Source organism: Channa argus, chromosome 2 (assembly GCF_033026475.1).
Source record: "Channa argus isolate prfri chromosome 2, Channa argus male v1.0, whole genome shotgun sequence".
Lineage (NCBI taxonomy): Eukaryota > Metazoa > Chordata > Actinopteri > Anabantiformes > Channidae > Channa > Channa argus.
Window position 1 is genome coordinate 5,611,467 of NC_090198.1, and position 16,531 is coordinate 5,627,997.

The 16,531-nt window shown below is 41.8% G+C and overlaps 3 protein-coding genes across 6 annotated transcripts; 1 reads left to right on the top strand and 2 right to left on the bottom strand.

The window, feature by feature from the left end:
- Positions 1-3: 3 nt before the first annotated feature.
- Positions 4-1,803, bottom strand: LOC137110195 (E3 ubiquitin-protein ligase TRIM21-like). The gene has a single exon (XM_067494986.1). The coding sequence runs from the start codon at positions 1,627-1,629 to the stop codon at positions 4-6; it is 1,626 nt and encodes a 541-aa protein (XP_067351087.1). The 5' UTR covers positions 1,630-1,803.
- A 1,499-nt stretch (positions 1,804-3,302) lies between these two features.
- Positions 3,303-8,341, top strand: slc7a6os (solute carrier family 7 member 6 opposite strand). Its single transcript, XM_067494992.1, has 5 exons — positions 3,303-3,553; positions 4,237-4,566; positions 6,300-6,500; positions 6,698-6,830; positions 7,427-8,341. Exons 1-5 carry the CDS (start codon positions 3,365-3,367, stop codon positions 7,549-7,551), a joined length of 978 nt encoding a protein of 325 aa, XP_067351093.1. The 5' UTR covers positions 3,303-3,364; the 3' UTR covers positions 7,552-8,341.
- On the bottom strand, positions 8,337-15,347 carry slc7a6 (solute carrier family 7 member 6). 4 transcript variants are annotated; one of them, XM_067494989.1, is made up of 10 exons: positions 15,205-15,336; positions 12,756-13,329; positions 12,528-12,653; positions 11,790-11,934; positions 11,579-11,702; positions 11,379-11,482; positions 11,174-11,270; positions 10,875-11,024; positions 10,007-10,190; positions 8,337-9,897 (listed from the first exon to the last, which is right to left on the bottom strand). In XM_067494989.1, the coding sequence occupies exons 2-10, from the start codon at positions 13,216-13,218 to the stop codon at positions 9,830-9,832; spliced, it is 1,461 nt and encodes a 486-aa protein (XP_067351090.1). In that variant the 5' UTR covers positions 13,219-13,329; positions 15,205-15,336; the 3' UTR covers positions 8,337-9,829. The 4 variants fall into 4 exon arrangements, with proteins under 4 accessions (XP_067351090.1, XP_067351088.1, XP_067351089.1 ...); XM_067494987.1 differs by having other exon boundaries at positions 10,007-10,239; XM_067494988.1 differs by lacking the exon at positions 15,205-15,336 and adding an exon at positions 14,964-15,176 and having other exon boundaries at positions 10,007-10,239.
- Between the last annotated feature and the right edge of the window lie 1,184 nt (positions 15,348-16,531).

The following is a 16,531-nucleotide window of genomic DNA, read 5'->3' on the forward strand; positions in this document are numbered from 1 at the left end:
GAATCAATCCATTTTCTGAACTACAGAGATCCTGAGAGGGGCAGAGTTGTCACCACCATCATTGCAGCAGGGACTGAAGAACGGGTGGAGTTTGTCAGTGAAGGTGCAGCCGGTGAAGGAGTAGATAATATCTGTAGTGTCTACATCAAAAAAGGAGATCAGACCTTCCTCATAATCCACAAACACACCCATCTTGTGAGGTCGCTGTCTAACAGAGAGAACAACTTCGGGATTGGCAAGAGCTATGTACTCATTTCCGTTCCTCAGCTGCAGAGTCCAGTAGCCAGCCTCCGGGCTCGATGCGATTTGTCCTTTCCGGTCAGCTGACCCACTGGCCACTCCTAGATCCCACTTAGTTTTCCCTCTAACCTCGACCTCATAGTAGAATCTGCCCGAAGAGAAACTCTGCTCACTCAAGACGATGACACGGTATGAAAATCTCTCTGGATTGTCTGGCAGATTCATCTGCACATCACTGTGATTGACTTGTTTACCATCATCCGATAGGATGAGCTTAGGATGAGCTGTCTTAGGATCAAGAGTAACATCCACTGCGTACTGCTGCACCCTCTTCAGCTCAGCCTCAAGCAGCTTCTCAGTTCCTTTGTTGAGCGTTGCTTTAAGTCGAGCTGCAGCTCTAGCCATAGTCCCCTCATAGGACGGCTGGCGAGGGCTAGATTTGGTCCAGTCCTTAATGGGTGGAAGGGCATTCAGGAATGCGAAGTTGTTGATGAGATGGAGGGGATCATCAGACTGTAAGATCTGCTTCACCTCAGAGCTTCTCTTCATCAGCTTGGAGATCTCGTGATCCAGCTCTTTGACTAAAGCCTCGGCTTTAATCGCTGCAGTTTTCTGCTTCAGTTTGATGTGTTCAATGCCCTCAGCCAAGCTGGTCTCAACAGACTGCGTCAGAGCAGTGAAGACGTACACACCGTTAGCTGCCTCTTTGTCGGCAGCTTCCTTGCTGTGCTTGACGGTCTGTATGAGCTCCTGTATTTTCAGCTTTCTGTCCTGGATCATCTGATCAAATTTAACTTCTGCCTTCGCCAGTTCCATTTTCTTTCCTTTGCATTCTTCTCCCAGAGGAACAACATCATGACCCTCATGTTCTGACTTGTCACATAGCTGACAAACACACGCCTGGTCGGTCCTGCAGAACAGCTCCATGAGTTCATCATGGGTTGTGCAAATTCTCCCCTCTAGGTTATAAAGAGGGTTAACGAGCTTGTGTCTTTTTAGGCCTGACACCGTTTGATGTCGCTCCAAGTGAGTTTCACAAAATGAAGATAGACACACCAGGCAGGACTTGAGAGCCTTCAGTTTGATCCCAGTGCAGACATCGCAGGAAACAAGGCCTGGTTTGGAATCATCTGTGGGTTGCATTACCAGTGCTTGTCTGAACTGAGCAGCCATCTCGGATATAAAAATATTAACATGCAGCTCAGTTATTGTGTTGAAGAACTTTTTACACAAGGGACACTTACATTTACGATTGATTCTCCAGTTTTGAGTGATGCAGTTTTTGCAAAATGTGTGTCCGCACGGTATGGTGACTGGAGATGTGAACACATCCAGGCAGATAGAGCACAGAAAGTGCTCTTCAAACAGCATACAGGTGACCGCTGACATGTTGGATCCACTTAAAGTAGATATATGAAAACATTATCAGCATAGAATACTAAAAACTACAAATGTTGCATCATAAGAATATTCGTTAAACCTATTTGGAACAATACTTTTCTAGAAACGTAAATCTATCATGAGAAAGACCTCATTCACAAACATATGCAAATTTGGTTCATTTAAACACAATAGATTTTGTACTTACATTTTTAAGTGCAGAAAAAAAGCACTTTTTATTTGAAATTCTTGTAAAATGCTGGAAGAACCAAGCTTTAGATTTTCTTTTTGGAAGCAGGGGCTTCTGTTGTCTTCTGCTGACCAGCTGTCACTTAAAGGAGCTTTTAATGACAATGGAGGGGGGATGTGAGTCCTCAGTGTTGCTCCTCCTCTTGGTATGTTAAAACTGATCACAATACAACCCCCACAGAGTCTTTTCTTTTCACCTTCTATATTTACAGTTCAGTCCTGAAAACAGCAGGATAAAATCCTGGAGTTGTTCAGCAAGACCGACCAGATGTGTGTATGTCAAGAAACTCTGGCCACAGATACACATTACAAGGGAAAACACCTAAGCTTGGGGGAAGGAGAGTTTCAGCTGACGATTTAGAAGACACAAATAGAGCCAAAGATGTTCATAAGGTTTATTTTGAATCCTTGAAATTTGAGCAAACTTTTTTTTCTAATTTCGCCAATTCTATGATGCTTTCACCCTCTGCTGCTACAAGCTGTGATATGGTAACATGACATCTCATAAAAGTTGTAAAAGACTTTCTCTCAGCAAAGGTGTCTATGTCGAACTTACTAAATGTATATACCCTATGGGCATTTTATTAGGTACACCTGTACAATCTAATGCAGTCCAATACTCCCATGAATTCTATTTTTATAATGTTATAATTTCTCAGTTTTGAATTTAAAACTGTCAGAAAGGTGATAATTCTACTAACGGTTTGTTATTGAGATCATGGTGGGTGGTGGAGTCGTACTGGAGTGGATTATAAGAAGAGGCTGCTCTAAAGTTTTGGCCACCTCATTCATTTTAAAAAGGTGGCCAAAACATTAGAACCATCTCTTAATAATATGTCCACATATTAACTATCAACATTACTATTGCCCATCATTATATTAATAAATACTTATGGTATTTATCATATTTATTGTATATACCATCTCTTAAGTGTAGTGTTTAGTGTTAATATCATAATTGTAAATTAAAATGACCACAATTGCATATTTAGGGCTCTTATGAGAGCAATCCTAGACTATGATTGCATAGTTGCATTGTTGTGGTCAGCAGAAACCAACCTTTAAAAGCTTGACACAGAACAACCATCACCGTTGTCTGCAATTCAAGTGGTAATGAGAGAGATGCCTCTATGCATTAGAAACCTATGCTGGTATATTGGGAAATATTAATGGACATAATTAATCATAAAAAAACAGAGGCCAGGTGCACAGGTGCTGTTTTTTTTTCCTCTTGACATTACAAAACTTGACATTACACTAGGGAGTTTGCAGAGAAAGAATGCAACGTTTAAGGATATTATTCTTTTAATTGTGTTTTCAGCACAGACCAGATAATTTATTTTGAATGAGCCACACTCAGTCCAGTAGGTGGCAGAATATATAGGCAGGTTTGTCACCCGCCATTAAAACCAAAAGAAGAAGAAAATAAAGCAGTAGAAGAAGAAGCCGACCGTCATCTTCCCTGACTGCCAGACAAACCACACAGAGGACCAGTATGGATCCAAATACAACCATCTTGAGAGTGAAAAGAAAAAGGGGCACCGACCCGGCAGATGCGTTGTTGTTGGCGTGTAAACGCATCCGGCCGGAAGCGTCCCAGAGCTCGGGCGAAACTGTACCAGAGCCCAATGAAGCCGAGGTGGAAAACTCTGTCTTTAAACTCGTGGCGACGGTAGCGACACAGGTAAGAGGCCCGGTGGTAGCACGAGCCACCGTGCTGGCTAACGGAAACTTCCAGTTAACCGTTGTTGGAACAGACTTGACCTTTATGAATTAGTAATTTATGGTTGTTTATGGCCCTTTATGGCTCGCACCGATAGCGGTTTTACTATTGTAAAGTGATGTTCGCGTTGATAAACACCGGTCATTATGCGCTAGCTGTTGTTAGCATAGCACCTAGGCTAACGCTTCTTGTCAATATGGCCAATAGAGCAGGAGCTGAACCAGATAGCGTTAGCATCTGCTAACGTTAGCTCATATTACTGTTGCTGTTAGCTGTGAGGCCTCAAAAATTCGATTCTTCCAAAGCTGTAATAGCATTAACTTTAGAATTTATTTGAATACTTAACGTTACTTTAAAACATTTCAAGTCACATCCAGCGCAAAAGAAAATGTAATTAAATTAAATAGTAATTACAAAATATCTCATTAAAATCATTTATTTTTTTTATGCAATAGTAACCTCTAAACAAAAGTAAAGTATATGTATTTACTTTTGTTTTAAATTGATTTGAAACTAAATTCTTCTTCCTTGTTGTATTTTTGAGCTCCTTTTACCAACCAGCTGTCAAATTCTAATGTTTATTCATTTCCATGTACTTATACTCAGTACCCTGTAGTGTCTCACCTTTGCCCTCTCATCACCAGGATGCTCCCGTTCAGACGCAGGTACGACAGGCGTTGGCCCGGCCTCGCATGGCCCACGCTCTGCGCCCCTCTGCTGCAAGTGCCCAGCGGATAATTGGGGACCTACGCAGCACAAAGTGGAACGCTCGGAGGGAGGAACGCTATAGGTTACTTTCAAGCCACCGTACAGGGCTGGCAAGCCCAGCTGAGCAGCAGAACTCCCAAACAGATTCCTCAGAGAGTGTAGAGAAAACTGGGAAAGAGGAGGACAAATGTTGGGGTCTTGTTGAAATCCAGGTGGTTGATCTCATACATGAGAATCTGGAGAACCAGGACAACTCTTCTGGAAAGGTATGTTTGATGCATAAGTCAAGCAAAACTGTTAATTATTTATTTTTATTTTTTTTAAAGAAGAGGAACAAAAACTTCTGGTTTGATCTTCATTCCTAGCTGGTAGATTTTAAAGCACTTGTTTAGCTATTAGGTTATGGTTATGTACCAGGTACAAAGGAAAGCTGACTGCAGGTAATGGGTTGGCATAGGACAACATGAGCAGCATAGCAGAGCAGTAACTTGTTTCTATGCTTGAGGCATCATTTTTTGTTTCATTGTGGTTACAAATGAAAGGAAAATAGATTTGGGATGCTTTCATTACACTTTTAAATAAGTGAAACTGAATAAAAAAGGTGCAAATCAGCTCAATCAGGTGTGTGACTGATGTGGTTGAATCACTTTCTGTGTTGACTCATTGTGAGACTCAACAAGTTCACTCCTTCATCTAAACTTCTTGTTGGCAGTGTTAAATTCAGTATTTATTCAACTCGACCTTTTCAGTTTTAGTCAACAGAAACTTACACATGAAAGTCTCATTATTTAAGAATGAAAGAAATGTGAGAGACAGCGATCCTAATAAAAACAAATCATTTTGTTTGTAGAAAAAAACAAAAAGATAAAATTATGTTATCCTATAAAAGTAGTGTTAAAGACGCCTGTGTTAGGCCATTCTATGAAACAAATGACATTGACAAATTCATGATGGCAAAAATCGAACCAGCCAATGAGATAGCAACTACTGGATGGTTACACTGAAAAAAGGATTCCTCACCAATTTGCCAGGACACAGTTTTGAGTAGGTTTTTGTTCTTGTCCTTTTGGCTTATCCCGTGAGTTCAGGGTCGCCACAGCGGATCATTGTCCGCATGTTGATTTGGCAAAGTTTTTACGCCGGATGCCCTTCCTGACGCGACCATCCCCAATTTCTACCGGGCTTGGACTGGCACTGCACAGCTGGGGAGGGGGATGGGCTGTTAGGGATTCAGTGTCTTGCCCACAGACATATAGCCAGGCCCGGGGATCGAACCACTGACCCTGTGGTCCGTGGAGGACTGCGTTTACCGACTACAGCCGCCCCTAGTTTCGAGTAGGTTTATGTAACCCATAATGCCCAATTTGCAGTGATTTAAAAGCATATGAGCATATGTATTGTACGCAACTTTCTCTACCTTTTCCCGACTTGGTTCTTAAGACCATAGAACATGATTGTTTCTATTTTAATGGTGTTTCACATTTGTTGGTGACAACCGACAGCAAATGGCAATTTCTCCATTTGTTATATTTGTCTGAGCAACATTAAAAACCTGTATGTTTTTCTGATTCTGCATACCAATTCAAATTTGGCTGCTTCAGATACCTGCTTACGTGTAACAAATTAAACTTGAGTCTGACTCGCGCCACGGTAGTATGCTCTCTGCTCCGATGGTGAATCATTGATGTAATTTAAACAAGAACAGGTGAAAGTAAAGTAAGTAAAACTGTGTATTTGTCTTAGCTCTATACTAACATTATCAGTGGAGACTTTATTGCAGGTACATACATTTAAAATGAGACATTCAGTTAGTTTCTAAATTGTGTCATCTGTGTTCTGTTGAGAACTGATTGATAATAGCTTTTTGTAGTAAATGTCAACTGACTTCTGTCAATCAAAGAGAGTTGTTATTAATTTATCTAGGCCCAAAAAATGTTGCACCCTAAAACGCACATCTTTTTAATTTTCTTAATCATCGCCTGTGTTTGTAAACGTGCAGTCCGCAGACCCAGAAGTTATCCTTTGCAACAACACAAAGATGCTGCGGGAACGTCTGAGTGTATCTGGAGAAAGACTGGGAGAGGAACACCGGGAGCAGGACGATGACTACGTCTACGATCTCTACTACCAGGAAACGGTCACACCAGGGTGGATTCAGGACATCCTGTCTGTCAGGGCCTACGCTGATGAGGGAGAACTGGTGTGTGTGGATGGATGGACAAGCAGATGAATGAATGCTGAAATCAGAGTGAGTGAATGAAGACATGGATGCAGTAGAGTAGATGGATTTTATCTTTATTCCAAGGATTTGCCTACTTTTTATTTGTGCTCCTGCTTTCTAGCTCATGAGTCAACGAACATTAAACTTTCAGATGAATGGGTTGATGTTTATCGTAGGTCCCTGACCATGTGGTCCATGAAGAGGAGGTGTATGAAGATGAGGATGATGAAAATGAGGAAGGCAACTGGAGGAATGACTACCCCGATGAGGAAAGTGACACAGACAGTGACAGAGAGGAACGCTATGGTGGTACGTGTAAATGTTTTTTCAGGCTGAAGCAGTAAAAGATGCCACAGGCTCCGTGTGCACAAATCTGCCCTCCCCCAGCCGCAAGAGACCCCACTAGTGTCAAAGTGAGACAGTAAATTCACATTGGTCGTCTGGATATGCACTCACTGGCCATTTCATTAGGGACAGCTGTACAATCTAATGCAGTCCAATACAGCAGCTCTGCCATGAATTCTACTTTTACAAGGTTGTAATTTGTCAATCTCTGAATCCACTGCAATACGACTCCACCCCCCATTAAAACCTGAGTTAACCTTAATTTTGATCTAGAGCTTTTTTTCTCTTTAGAAAAGAAAAAGTCTAATCGTTGGAATTGTAATCTAAAAGAAAACCTGTAATGCTCTGCTTTGTGTACAACTTCTCTACCTCTTCCTTCACTTTGTATGAGGCCTGTTGGAATGGATAGACTTATACCTGTCTACTATAACAATTGACATTTCTCTGAGTCATCAATATGTGACGACGTGTGTGTTTAGAGAGACAACATTGCGTGTAATTATAAAGATTTTACCACCCACACATTTCCAAACAATGCTCATTTTTCTTTGTGTACACAGTCTACAGGGAGGAGGAGCACTCGTACAGCCGGAGGAGCTGGGAGCACTACCAGAGGGAAGTTCTCCATGACCTGGGCCACCTCGGTGAAGATGATGAGGATGCCGACAAATATGATTCTGATTGATCTACATGTGAACCCACAGCTGTCAGTGGATCTTCCCAGTGCCCTCTTAACAAATATCCCCATACTTGGTCGTCTGCGTAGGCAAAAGTGGAGGAAAACCGCATGTAAGAATGGCCCAATATAGAAACGTGCCTGGAAAAAGTGTTGTGGAAATTCAATCTTGGTGTCTAGCATCCAAAAGGTTCTATGGTTAAATTCCTGATGTTGTTAACAATTTACAATGGTCAGAAACACAACCATATAGTTTTAGTTTAATGTATGCACCAAATACTTAAAATGTCACAAAATGTGGGCTACCCCTCCCCTCTTTACTACACAGACTTTTAAAGAGTCGGCGTTATTGCCAGTAGGTTGAATTGTGTGTTTTGTTTTGTTTGTGAGTGGTGGAGTGAATTGTGTGTGGGCATTTGTTCAAAGTGAATGTGTGTGTGTGTTCGAAATGTTGCACGTAAGTGTGATTTTTGCCTTGTATGCTTTGTGCTGATAACACTTCTGTTAGTGAGATATCTGGGACCACATGTAGTTACTATTTAGCGGGTTTGCATTTTATGCATGGCTGTGTGTGTGTGTGCGCGGAGAGAAACGAATTTGAAAGTGTGGTACATCATTTATGTTGTGAATATGATATTTTGCTGTGGATTTTTTTTGCTCAGAAAATCCTTTCAACTTCAGATTGTTTCTCGTGAATGCTTGTTGAATTACACTTTTGTAAATATGTAGATGTGTATACAAGAAAAGCTTTCAAAATGGAACATTTTTTGGGGCACAATAAAGAAACTGGTTCATTTTATTTAAGAATTTATTGATTGACTGGGACAAAAAAGTAAGACAGGTAAAACAGAAAAAAAAATCCAATCCATTATTGCAGGAGGTGGTGATATGAAGTTGTTTAGCTTAGTTGCTTTCCTGAGGCACTGCAGTGATATTTTTATAAAGTTGTCCAGCGGTGACGGGTAAATGGAGACTCAGTCCCAACTGCTTCAAAATCCTTTAGTGATTATGTTTTAAGACTTGTCACTATTCACTCAAATGTTTCCATGTGCAGGATTGAGGAAGCGTGTTCAGAGCGCACAGTAAACCCAAACCCAGTATGGGTTGGTTGAAAAGAAGTTAAAAAGGTTCTGTCTCCAAAACCTGCCTTGTCGTCTCTTGTCTCTCATTTCATGACTACTGTAACAACCAGGAACGTTGAAGCAAAGGTTTTATTGTTGTGTTGCTACACAAAGCTCAGCATTACCTTGTGTTCAGAAAGAGCCGCTGCATGCTCTAATTAATGGCTCAGGAAGGAGCATGTGCTGTTTAAGATAAAAATAAGTTAGGGATGTTTTGAAGCCCAGTTAACTGGGGAATCATGTAAAACACAATGTATAAAGTTAAAGATGCATCACTTATATAAAAGCTGAAGATCGTGATGTGAACACTGTAAATACCTTGTGTAAATTGATGTGCTACATACTTTGAAACCATTGTAAAAATCTTCCTGCAACACTATACTCTGTGGATTCAGCCACTTAATCCACCTCAGGCAAAATACTTTCAACTCACTAATACCTTAAAGTTCTTTGTTCAACATATACCAACAAGTGTTAAAATGCAAAAACTACCACACAATAGCACCACACATACATAAAGGCAAGTACAGTAAGATGAGTTAAATGGTAACGCATTAAAATATATCTTCCGTTAATTATTATAACCGTTCACCTTAATTCTTAGGTGACATTAAACTCATCCTTGCATATGCTGCATTTTTCAGTTATAGGATTAAAAAATATCTTCCGTTAATTATTATAACCGTTCACCTTAATTCTTAGGTGACATTAAACTCATCCTTGCATATGCTGCATTTTTCAGTTATACTGGTTAAAGCGATGCAAATACACTTGCATCCCTGTCAGGTCCCTGTGATCACCTGTAAATTCTCACAGTCACATACTATTCAAATGGCATTTTTACTGTTACCTGGAGAACTAACAAGGCAAGACACTTTTACGTGAGAGGTAATTATTAAATGCTGGGATGAAGAGTCTTGATCTCTTCCATAATTTGCAATATGACACCACTGTGTCTTTTCAACTGCCCTTAATTTCCAGGATAAATCTGCGAGTGGATTTGTGCATCTGTGGCAGCATTTTCAGTGCTGTAAACGAGTCAGTAAAATGTGAGCTTCAGCATAGTGTACGGTACAAAACGTGCCTCACAGCAGAGTCCCCTATCTGGTTGCCTTGGTGACGGTCAGCTGTGATGATGCAGAGATGACTGGGTAGAGTTTTAAGGTCTACTTGCTTTTGTCTATCTCTGTCATTACACAGAAGCAAGTGTACTGGGTGAAGTGAGTCAGGGAGCCTGCAGGAAGAGACAACAATCACATGGTATCCGAGTCTGCAAGATTGAGAGATTAAAAGAGCGAGATGGTTGAAGTCGCCTTCATGCGCTGGGTGTGTCGTAAACTCACGCAGTAGCTTTGTGATGATGGGTGGTCGTTTGGACTCTGGTAGATAGACGCCCAAGAAGTAGACGGGAACGCCTGAGAGGGCAATGGTGATTCCAATCAGTGAGTTGACCGTGTCGCTGTAGAGAGGCACTGCCACCAGGAAAACAGTGCACAGGCAGAATACCACCGGGTAGAATAAAGTCAGCTGAACGGGGACAAATCCGGAGGGTGTCCATGAGCGTAAAACAAACAAACTGTGTATCGTTATCATTAACATAAAATCACAGTATGACAGATACTTTGTATTATCCTATTTTATATTTAAGGCTTTAATGTGGTGATTCTTCTTAATTAACCCCCTCCCCACCTTAATGCCCCTAAATATATATAAGGGAATCAGTGAGGACAGTTGAGCATTGCAGTTTAACCACTATCATTATGACCTAAACCAAGATAAATTAAGCGATGCATGGGGACACACGGGTGCTTTTAAAAAGACCATATTATTGCATAATAATGCAATATTATCACCCCAGGCTCTTCTGACCGGCCAGCTTGCAGAAGTTTACCAGTGGGCCGAGCGATGAGCCACGGGTGTAACGTGAGAGCAGGTGGGTGTGCATGTTTTGAGCATTGGGACCCAAACAGGATCTATTTACAGAATGATGATGTTTGTACCCAAGACTGTCTGAAACGATTGGGGATGAGTCTCTAGGAGGCTGTGGAAGGACTTGGCAAAGTCTCACAATAGAGCAGATTGACTCCTACTTATTTTCAGCTCACGATTTGGATCTTTAAAGGTGAATCTGAACGCTGATCATCACACCAGTTAAGTTACAACTTAAATGACGAGAAATCGCATAAACATGGCCTTTCCGACTGGTGTTACCTTGAGAGGTCTGGGTCGGTCAGGCTCCTTCCAGCGGAGGTAGATCTGGCCTGCAATGGACAGACCCATGAAGAACCAGTAGCTAAAGCTGTAGTAGTTGATGAGCTGGAAGACGTCCTCAACTGTCAGGTAGATCAGTGACATGACACACTGGACAGTGGAAAGTGGAAAAAACCATACGTTTCCATTATTTTAAATGGTAAATAGGTGGTTTAAATAAAGTTTTGTGTATACTATCAGACAAAGACAAATTCATAATCCTCCCATGATGAGTACATGGAACTGATCCATATTCATACATTGAAGATCAGGGCAGGGATCGGAGTGAATCTCTGTATGTGGATCATGGACAGAGCGTCTGGTAGGTGACCTTCACGAGAGCCCACAAAGAACAACCTGGACACAACGCACATGCATTATGTCACGTAAGGACATAATATGTCATGCTACAAGAAATTAATGTGTCTGTGCATGTGTGTGTGTGTGTGTGCGCATGTGCTCTACCTAGATGCAGCTATAATGGAGGCGTTGAGGCCTCCATAGCAGGACAGGGCCACAGCAATGGGAATGGTCCAGTTCATCACACCAAGAGTGTGATCTGCAAATGTCTGAACCGAACACAAAGATCACAAAGTGCAGTTTCAGCTCACGCACATCATCATCATCATCATCTGTGTGTCCTTATGTGCTGTTAGTTTACTCACCACTGCCACTGCATCACTGGCCAGGATAGAAGTAATGTCCAAAACAGCATAGTAGGCCACATTGGTGAGGATGTAAATGATGGTGACAATGGGCATGGAGATGGCGATGGCGAGAGGCAGGTTCCTGTAACAACGGGACTTTGGAATCAAAACCAAATCTCAGTGACACTTTGCATATAATTTCAAGTGAAAAGGAAACAGAAAAAGTTACCTCTCAGGGTTTTTGAGTTCCTCTGTGACAAAGTTCAGGGTGTCCCAACCAGAGTAGGAGAAGAGGGCAGAGTACAGTGCAAGGGCAATGTTCCCGGCATCTGTAGACGATCCCTCAAAGGATGATTCAAAGTTCTTTGTGTAACCTGTGATGGAGGCGCAACAATTAAAAGTACGGTCAGCGACCGTGTCTTGCATACGTCGAAACAATGATCCCAATACTGTACAGTCTACATGAAGCGCTTCCCAGCTGATCAATACTTGACCCTCCAACGTTGACGGCTCTTGAGATCTCAAACATTCTAGAAATGCAGCTCATCTGTACAGTTTCAGCAAGTGGTTAAGAAGGGTTCATCCGAGGTCTGTCATCCAGGTCATGGTTACCCCTGAAGGTGCTGTTTAGTGGCAACTAGACTTTCTTGAAGTTTCACCTCTCATCCCAAAGTACATCAACCTAGAGGTGATCTGAACATTTACTGGACTTCCTACTTGTTAAATGGAACATTTAATTCTGTTTATTATCTACGTAGCCTTTTTAGTCTAAGCTGGCTTGGAGACCCAGATGTATCTTTGAGTGGTCTTTGAGTGGTAATGAAACCTTTTAACTTACAAAAAGTCCAGCTGACAGGGCTCGACTTCTTGATAACCACCCGTTTCGGTTTCACGCAAGTCCAGTTGCCACTGAACAGCAATCTTTGAGTTAATGTCAGCGCGTGTCACCGCAGTGACGCCCCCTCACCGTTACACAGTTTGACGATGCCAGTGACGATGATGACGATGAGGGCTGCCACCTTAGCGTAGGTGAAAATGTCCTGCACGCGGGTGCCCCACTTCACATAGGCAGAGTTGATGAATGTCAGTAAGCCTGGAGAGAGATAGAGGACAGTTTTATACAGTACAAGTTGTTGGTATTGTGTCAACTGCTGGAAGGAACAGAGGGACAAAAAGACACATCAGATGTACTTACAGACACAGGCAGCAGCAATGAGCCTTGCTGCTGCATAAGGCGGTTCACATGTTGGGAAGAGCGGCTGCACCAGGTAGTTTGCAAACGTAATGGCTATGACCGCCTGGCTGGTGGGCTCAATGATCAACAAGGATGTCCACAGACGAATAAATGCAATGAAGCCGCCAAATGACTCCAGAATGTAAGCATAGGACGCACCCGATTTGGTAATGGTGGTGCCCAGTTCGGCGTAGCACAGGGCCCCCACCACAGAAAAGAGCCCCCCAATCACCCAGATGATTAGGGACAGTCCATAAGAAGAGCTGTACATTAGCACGCCTTTAGGGGAAACAAAGATGCCGGAGCCAATCATGTTTCCCACTATCAGGCTGACTCCGTTGAGCAGCGAAATCTCTTTTTTGAGCTGCATGCTCTCTTTAATGGGTTCCACAGGATGCACAGAGCGACCAGCAACGCCATTCATCTTCTTGGATTTTTTTTCAAGTCGGCTATGATTGTGTCGTATCAGGCCTGAACCAGCAGAACCAGAGTGACGCTTGTGGGCGCTGCAGGTCCGCTGTCTTTATCTGCCAACCTGTAGGACGTAAAGAGCGTCTTGTGAGTGGTGGTGGGTGATCAGCGTTGGACTTATTGAAAGGATCCAAGCTCAGAGAAGTTCAAGCAATAGTACAGATAACTATGATGAGCAGATTACAATGAACTGCAGAGGCAGTGAGGAGAAGTACCATCACGTTGTGCCCCGAGGTGAATACTTTTCTTTAGGGGGGAGGTTTTTTATCCTAAGTGTTTTATACTAAGTCAAACCTCCCCACAGGCACAATAGTACCTTTTTTGTTGTGCGGGACTGAAAGGCCCTTCATCACAACGGGCAGGTGCATGTGTGCGTGTGAGATGGTGCATGCTTCAGTTCAAACATTACACATCTGCTACTCATGCGCAAACTCAACCACCGCTCCACCTGTTGATCTGAGGCTAATAGACAGGTCGGTTACTCAAAAAAACACCACTGCTGTTTAACCACATGTCATTGCTCAATAACAGAGAAAAAAAAAAAACAGCTGGAGCTTTGTGTTTGCTTGAAGTCCAAGTCAAACGTGGTTTGAAGATAGGAGCTAAAGATGTGTCTGTCTGTGTGCATGAGCATATACAATGTGTGTAAAAGACTGTTATCAGCTTTGGCGTCTTGACATCTGTGATCTGTTTTTCACTCACATTAATCACACAGATGCAAACATGTCAGAGAGCTCTTGGTAATGAAACCGTCTATATTTCTCTCTTTTCGTTCCTAATCCCCCACCCTTTTTACTTTCAATCACAAAATATCATTAATAAGTCATAACTTACAGTGCAAGTGTCTCAATAAAAACTGAAGAGATGTGCAACTGTGTCCCCTTCAACAAGGTCAACCTGTCGAAAGCACATTACTGAAAGCAAAATAGTGAGCACAATTCCGACCTTTAACTTATTACAGTATGTGAAGTAGGAAGTGGAAAATTGATAGAAAAAAATTATATTGTAATAGACATGACATGTCCTTCTTACACAAGGTGCTACAGTGGTATATTGAGTAATGATGATTTTTCCGCTGCTGCTTTAATCCCAGCCTCAGTTTGCAGCGGTGTGTGGGATATGACGTTTGGGCTATGGAGACTCCTGTCTTTCGCTTCATAATAAACACGTTACTAAGCATCCCCCGGTTCCACAAAAGACTTTTATTTCAAGAATACAAAACGCCACTTCCGCTGGAGACTTTCAAAATAAAACCGCATTTTTGTCTGCCGCCGTCAGTTGTTTTTGTCTTTTACTTCATGTCATGTTTATGTTCTTGTTCTTCATGTTCATGTTATATGTATAAACCCGAGTGGCTTAATAAAAAAAAGGCCTCAAACAGCTAAATATACATGTAGTCTGAGCCACAAAATAAATTAATTTTAAAAAAATCATAAAAGGAGAAAAATAGCTCAGGCTGCAATAACAGCTAGAAGATGATATTCGGTTTCTAGAGACTCTTAGTAATATCTTTGTCTTTCTGTACCCAACAGCGTTACGATCTGTTAGAACTGTTATTTGAAGAGGACACATCAGGTCTTTCTGTCCCGGATCCACTGCAAAGGGAGAATCAATGTCTCAGCGTTCACCTCCACCTCGCTTTAATAAAATAACAGCAACACCGAAACAACACCAAGCAAACCCTTTGAAGTCACGTACATTTCTTATTCGGGTTTCAGTTCCAAAGTGCAGCTCTTCTAAACATATATCATCTCGCCCTCATCCCGGATTCGCTTGTTGTGGCTGAAAATAGACGCGCAAACAAACGGCACTTCCCTTTTGACGCGTTGCCGCAGTCTGTGTAAATGTAGTCTCCGCTGTTTTTTCCCAACAAATAATCAGACACTGTCCCGCTTTGACAGAAACAGCTACAGGGCTTTTTTTTTAATTCCTGCCTTACCTGTGCTGGGTTGGCCGCCTCCTCTGCGGTTTGGACCGTCAGCCAACACGGTGTGTGTTGCCAAACGCATCAGCGCCGGTAAACAACTGTGCTGCTGAGGAGACGTCATCGTGCGTGACGCTGCTGTGCACAGTGAGACAGGGTTGTGGTTCAGACCCGAAGAGGGGAAAAAAAAAAGAATTCAACATTTTTGGTCATTCACAACATGTGCACACAGCAAACGAGGAGTTGTTATATGATACGTTATTTATGTTTGTTTGTTTTCCATTTTTATCAGAACTTAATAAACAAGTGCAATAAAACGTATTGATTATACAGAAAATATTAATTATATTATTATTATTTGAAATAATAATTAAAAGGCAACATTAGGTTTGCACTGGATTTTAGGTATTTTTACCATTATATTGTTATATTTGCCTTCTCTCATCGATTACTCTTTATTATATTAAACAGTCTCCTGACACCTGACACTGCCAAAGTGTGAAGAATGAACATGTGATTAGAGTGGGTCTGCTAGGAGCATAGGGCAGAGGTGGCGGCACACGAACAGTATGTGCTATTATTTTGTCAGTGAAGGATCTGAGATTTTAAAACACACACACACACACATACACAGAAGTGAAAAAATTGATTTTGCAGAGTGAGGCTACTGGACCTATCCATTAATGCATTAAGAGGTAAAGAGCAGGGATAATTCAGTTTTTTTTTTTTTTTATTTGTTTGATTTTTTTAGAAGGGCATTGGTGCTTTAGATAGGCAAAGATAACTATCACAACTGCTTCAGCATCATGCGCCACAAAATATTAAAGTGCATGTAAAGGTGGCACATTCTTTAGCAGATGACCTAAATCCTAAGTGATGCAAGTACTGGACTTGCACTCATTTAAAAAGGATGCATCATCATGTAGACAACAGAGCTGTCTGTCTATGAAACACTGGATAAAACCAATACAACAGTTTTGAAAAAGAAACCACTGGTGCACTGAGCAACGTAAGCAGAACAGGTCAGCAAAAGCAAACAACAACAGCTGAATACATAATCTCTGTGAGAGCCGTAATGAAGAACGAACACCTCCACGGAGCAGAGCTGAAGGTGGACTGCATGGCTCACTTATCTATAAGGATCATATAGCTCATGATAGCAGCAGCATCCATTCAGAGGTGTATGGAAACATTTTAACACTTAATCTACGGACAAATAGATCAAAACTAATTGGCAGGAGCTTTATCATTCAGCAAGACAATAATCCAAAAGATGCAGCCAACTCAATAAAGAGGGGAAGGGTTTAGACTGGTCAAGTCAGTCACCAGACCTTAACCCAAT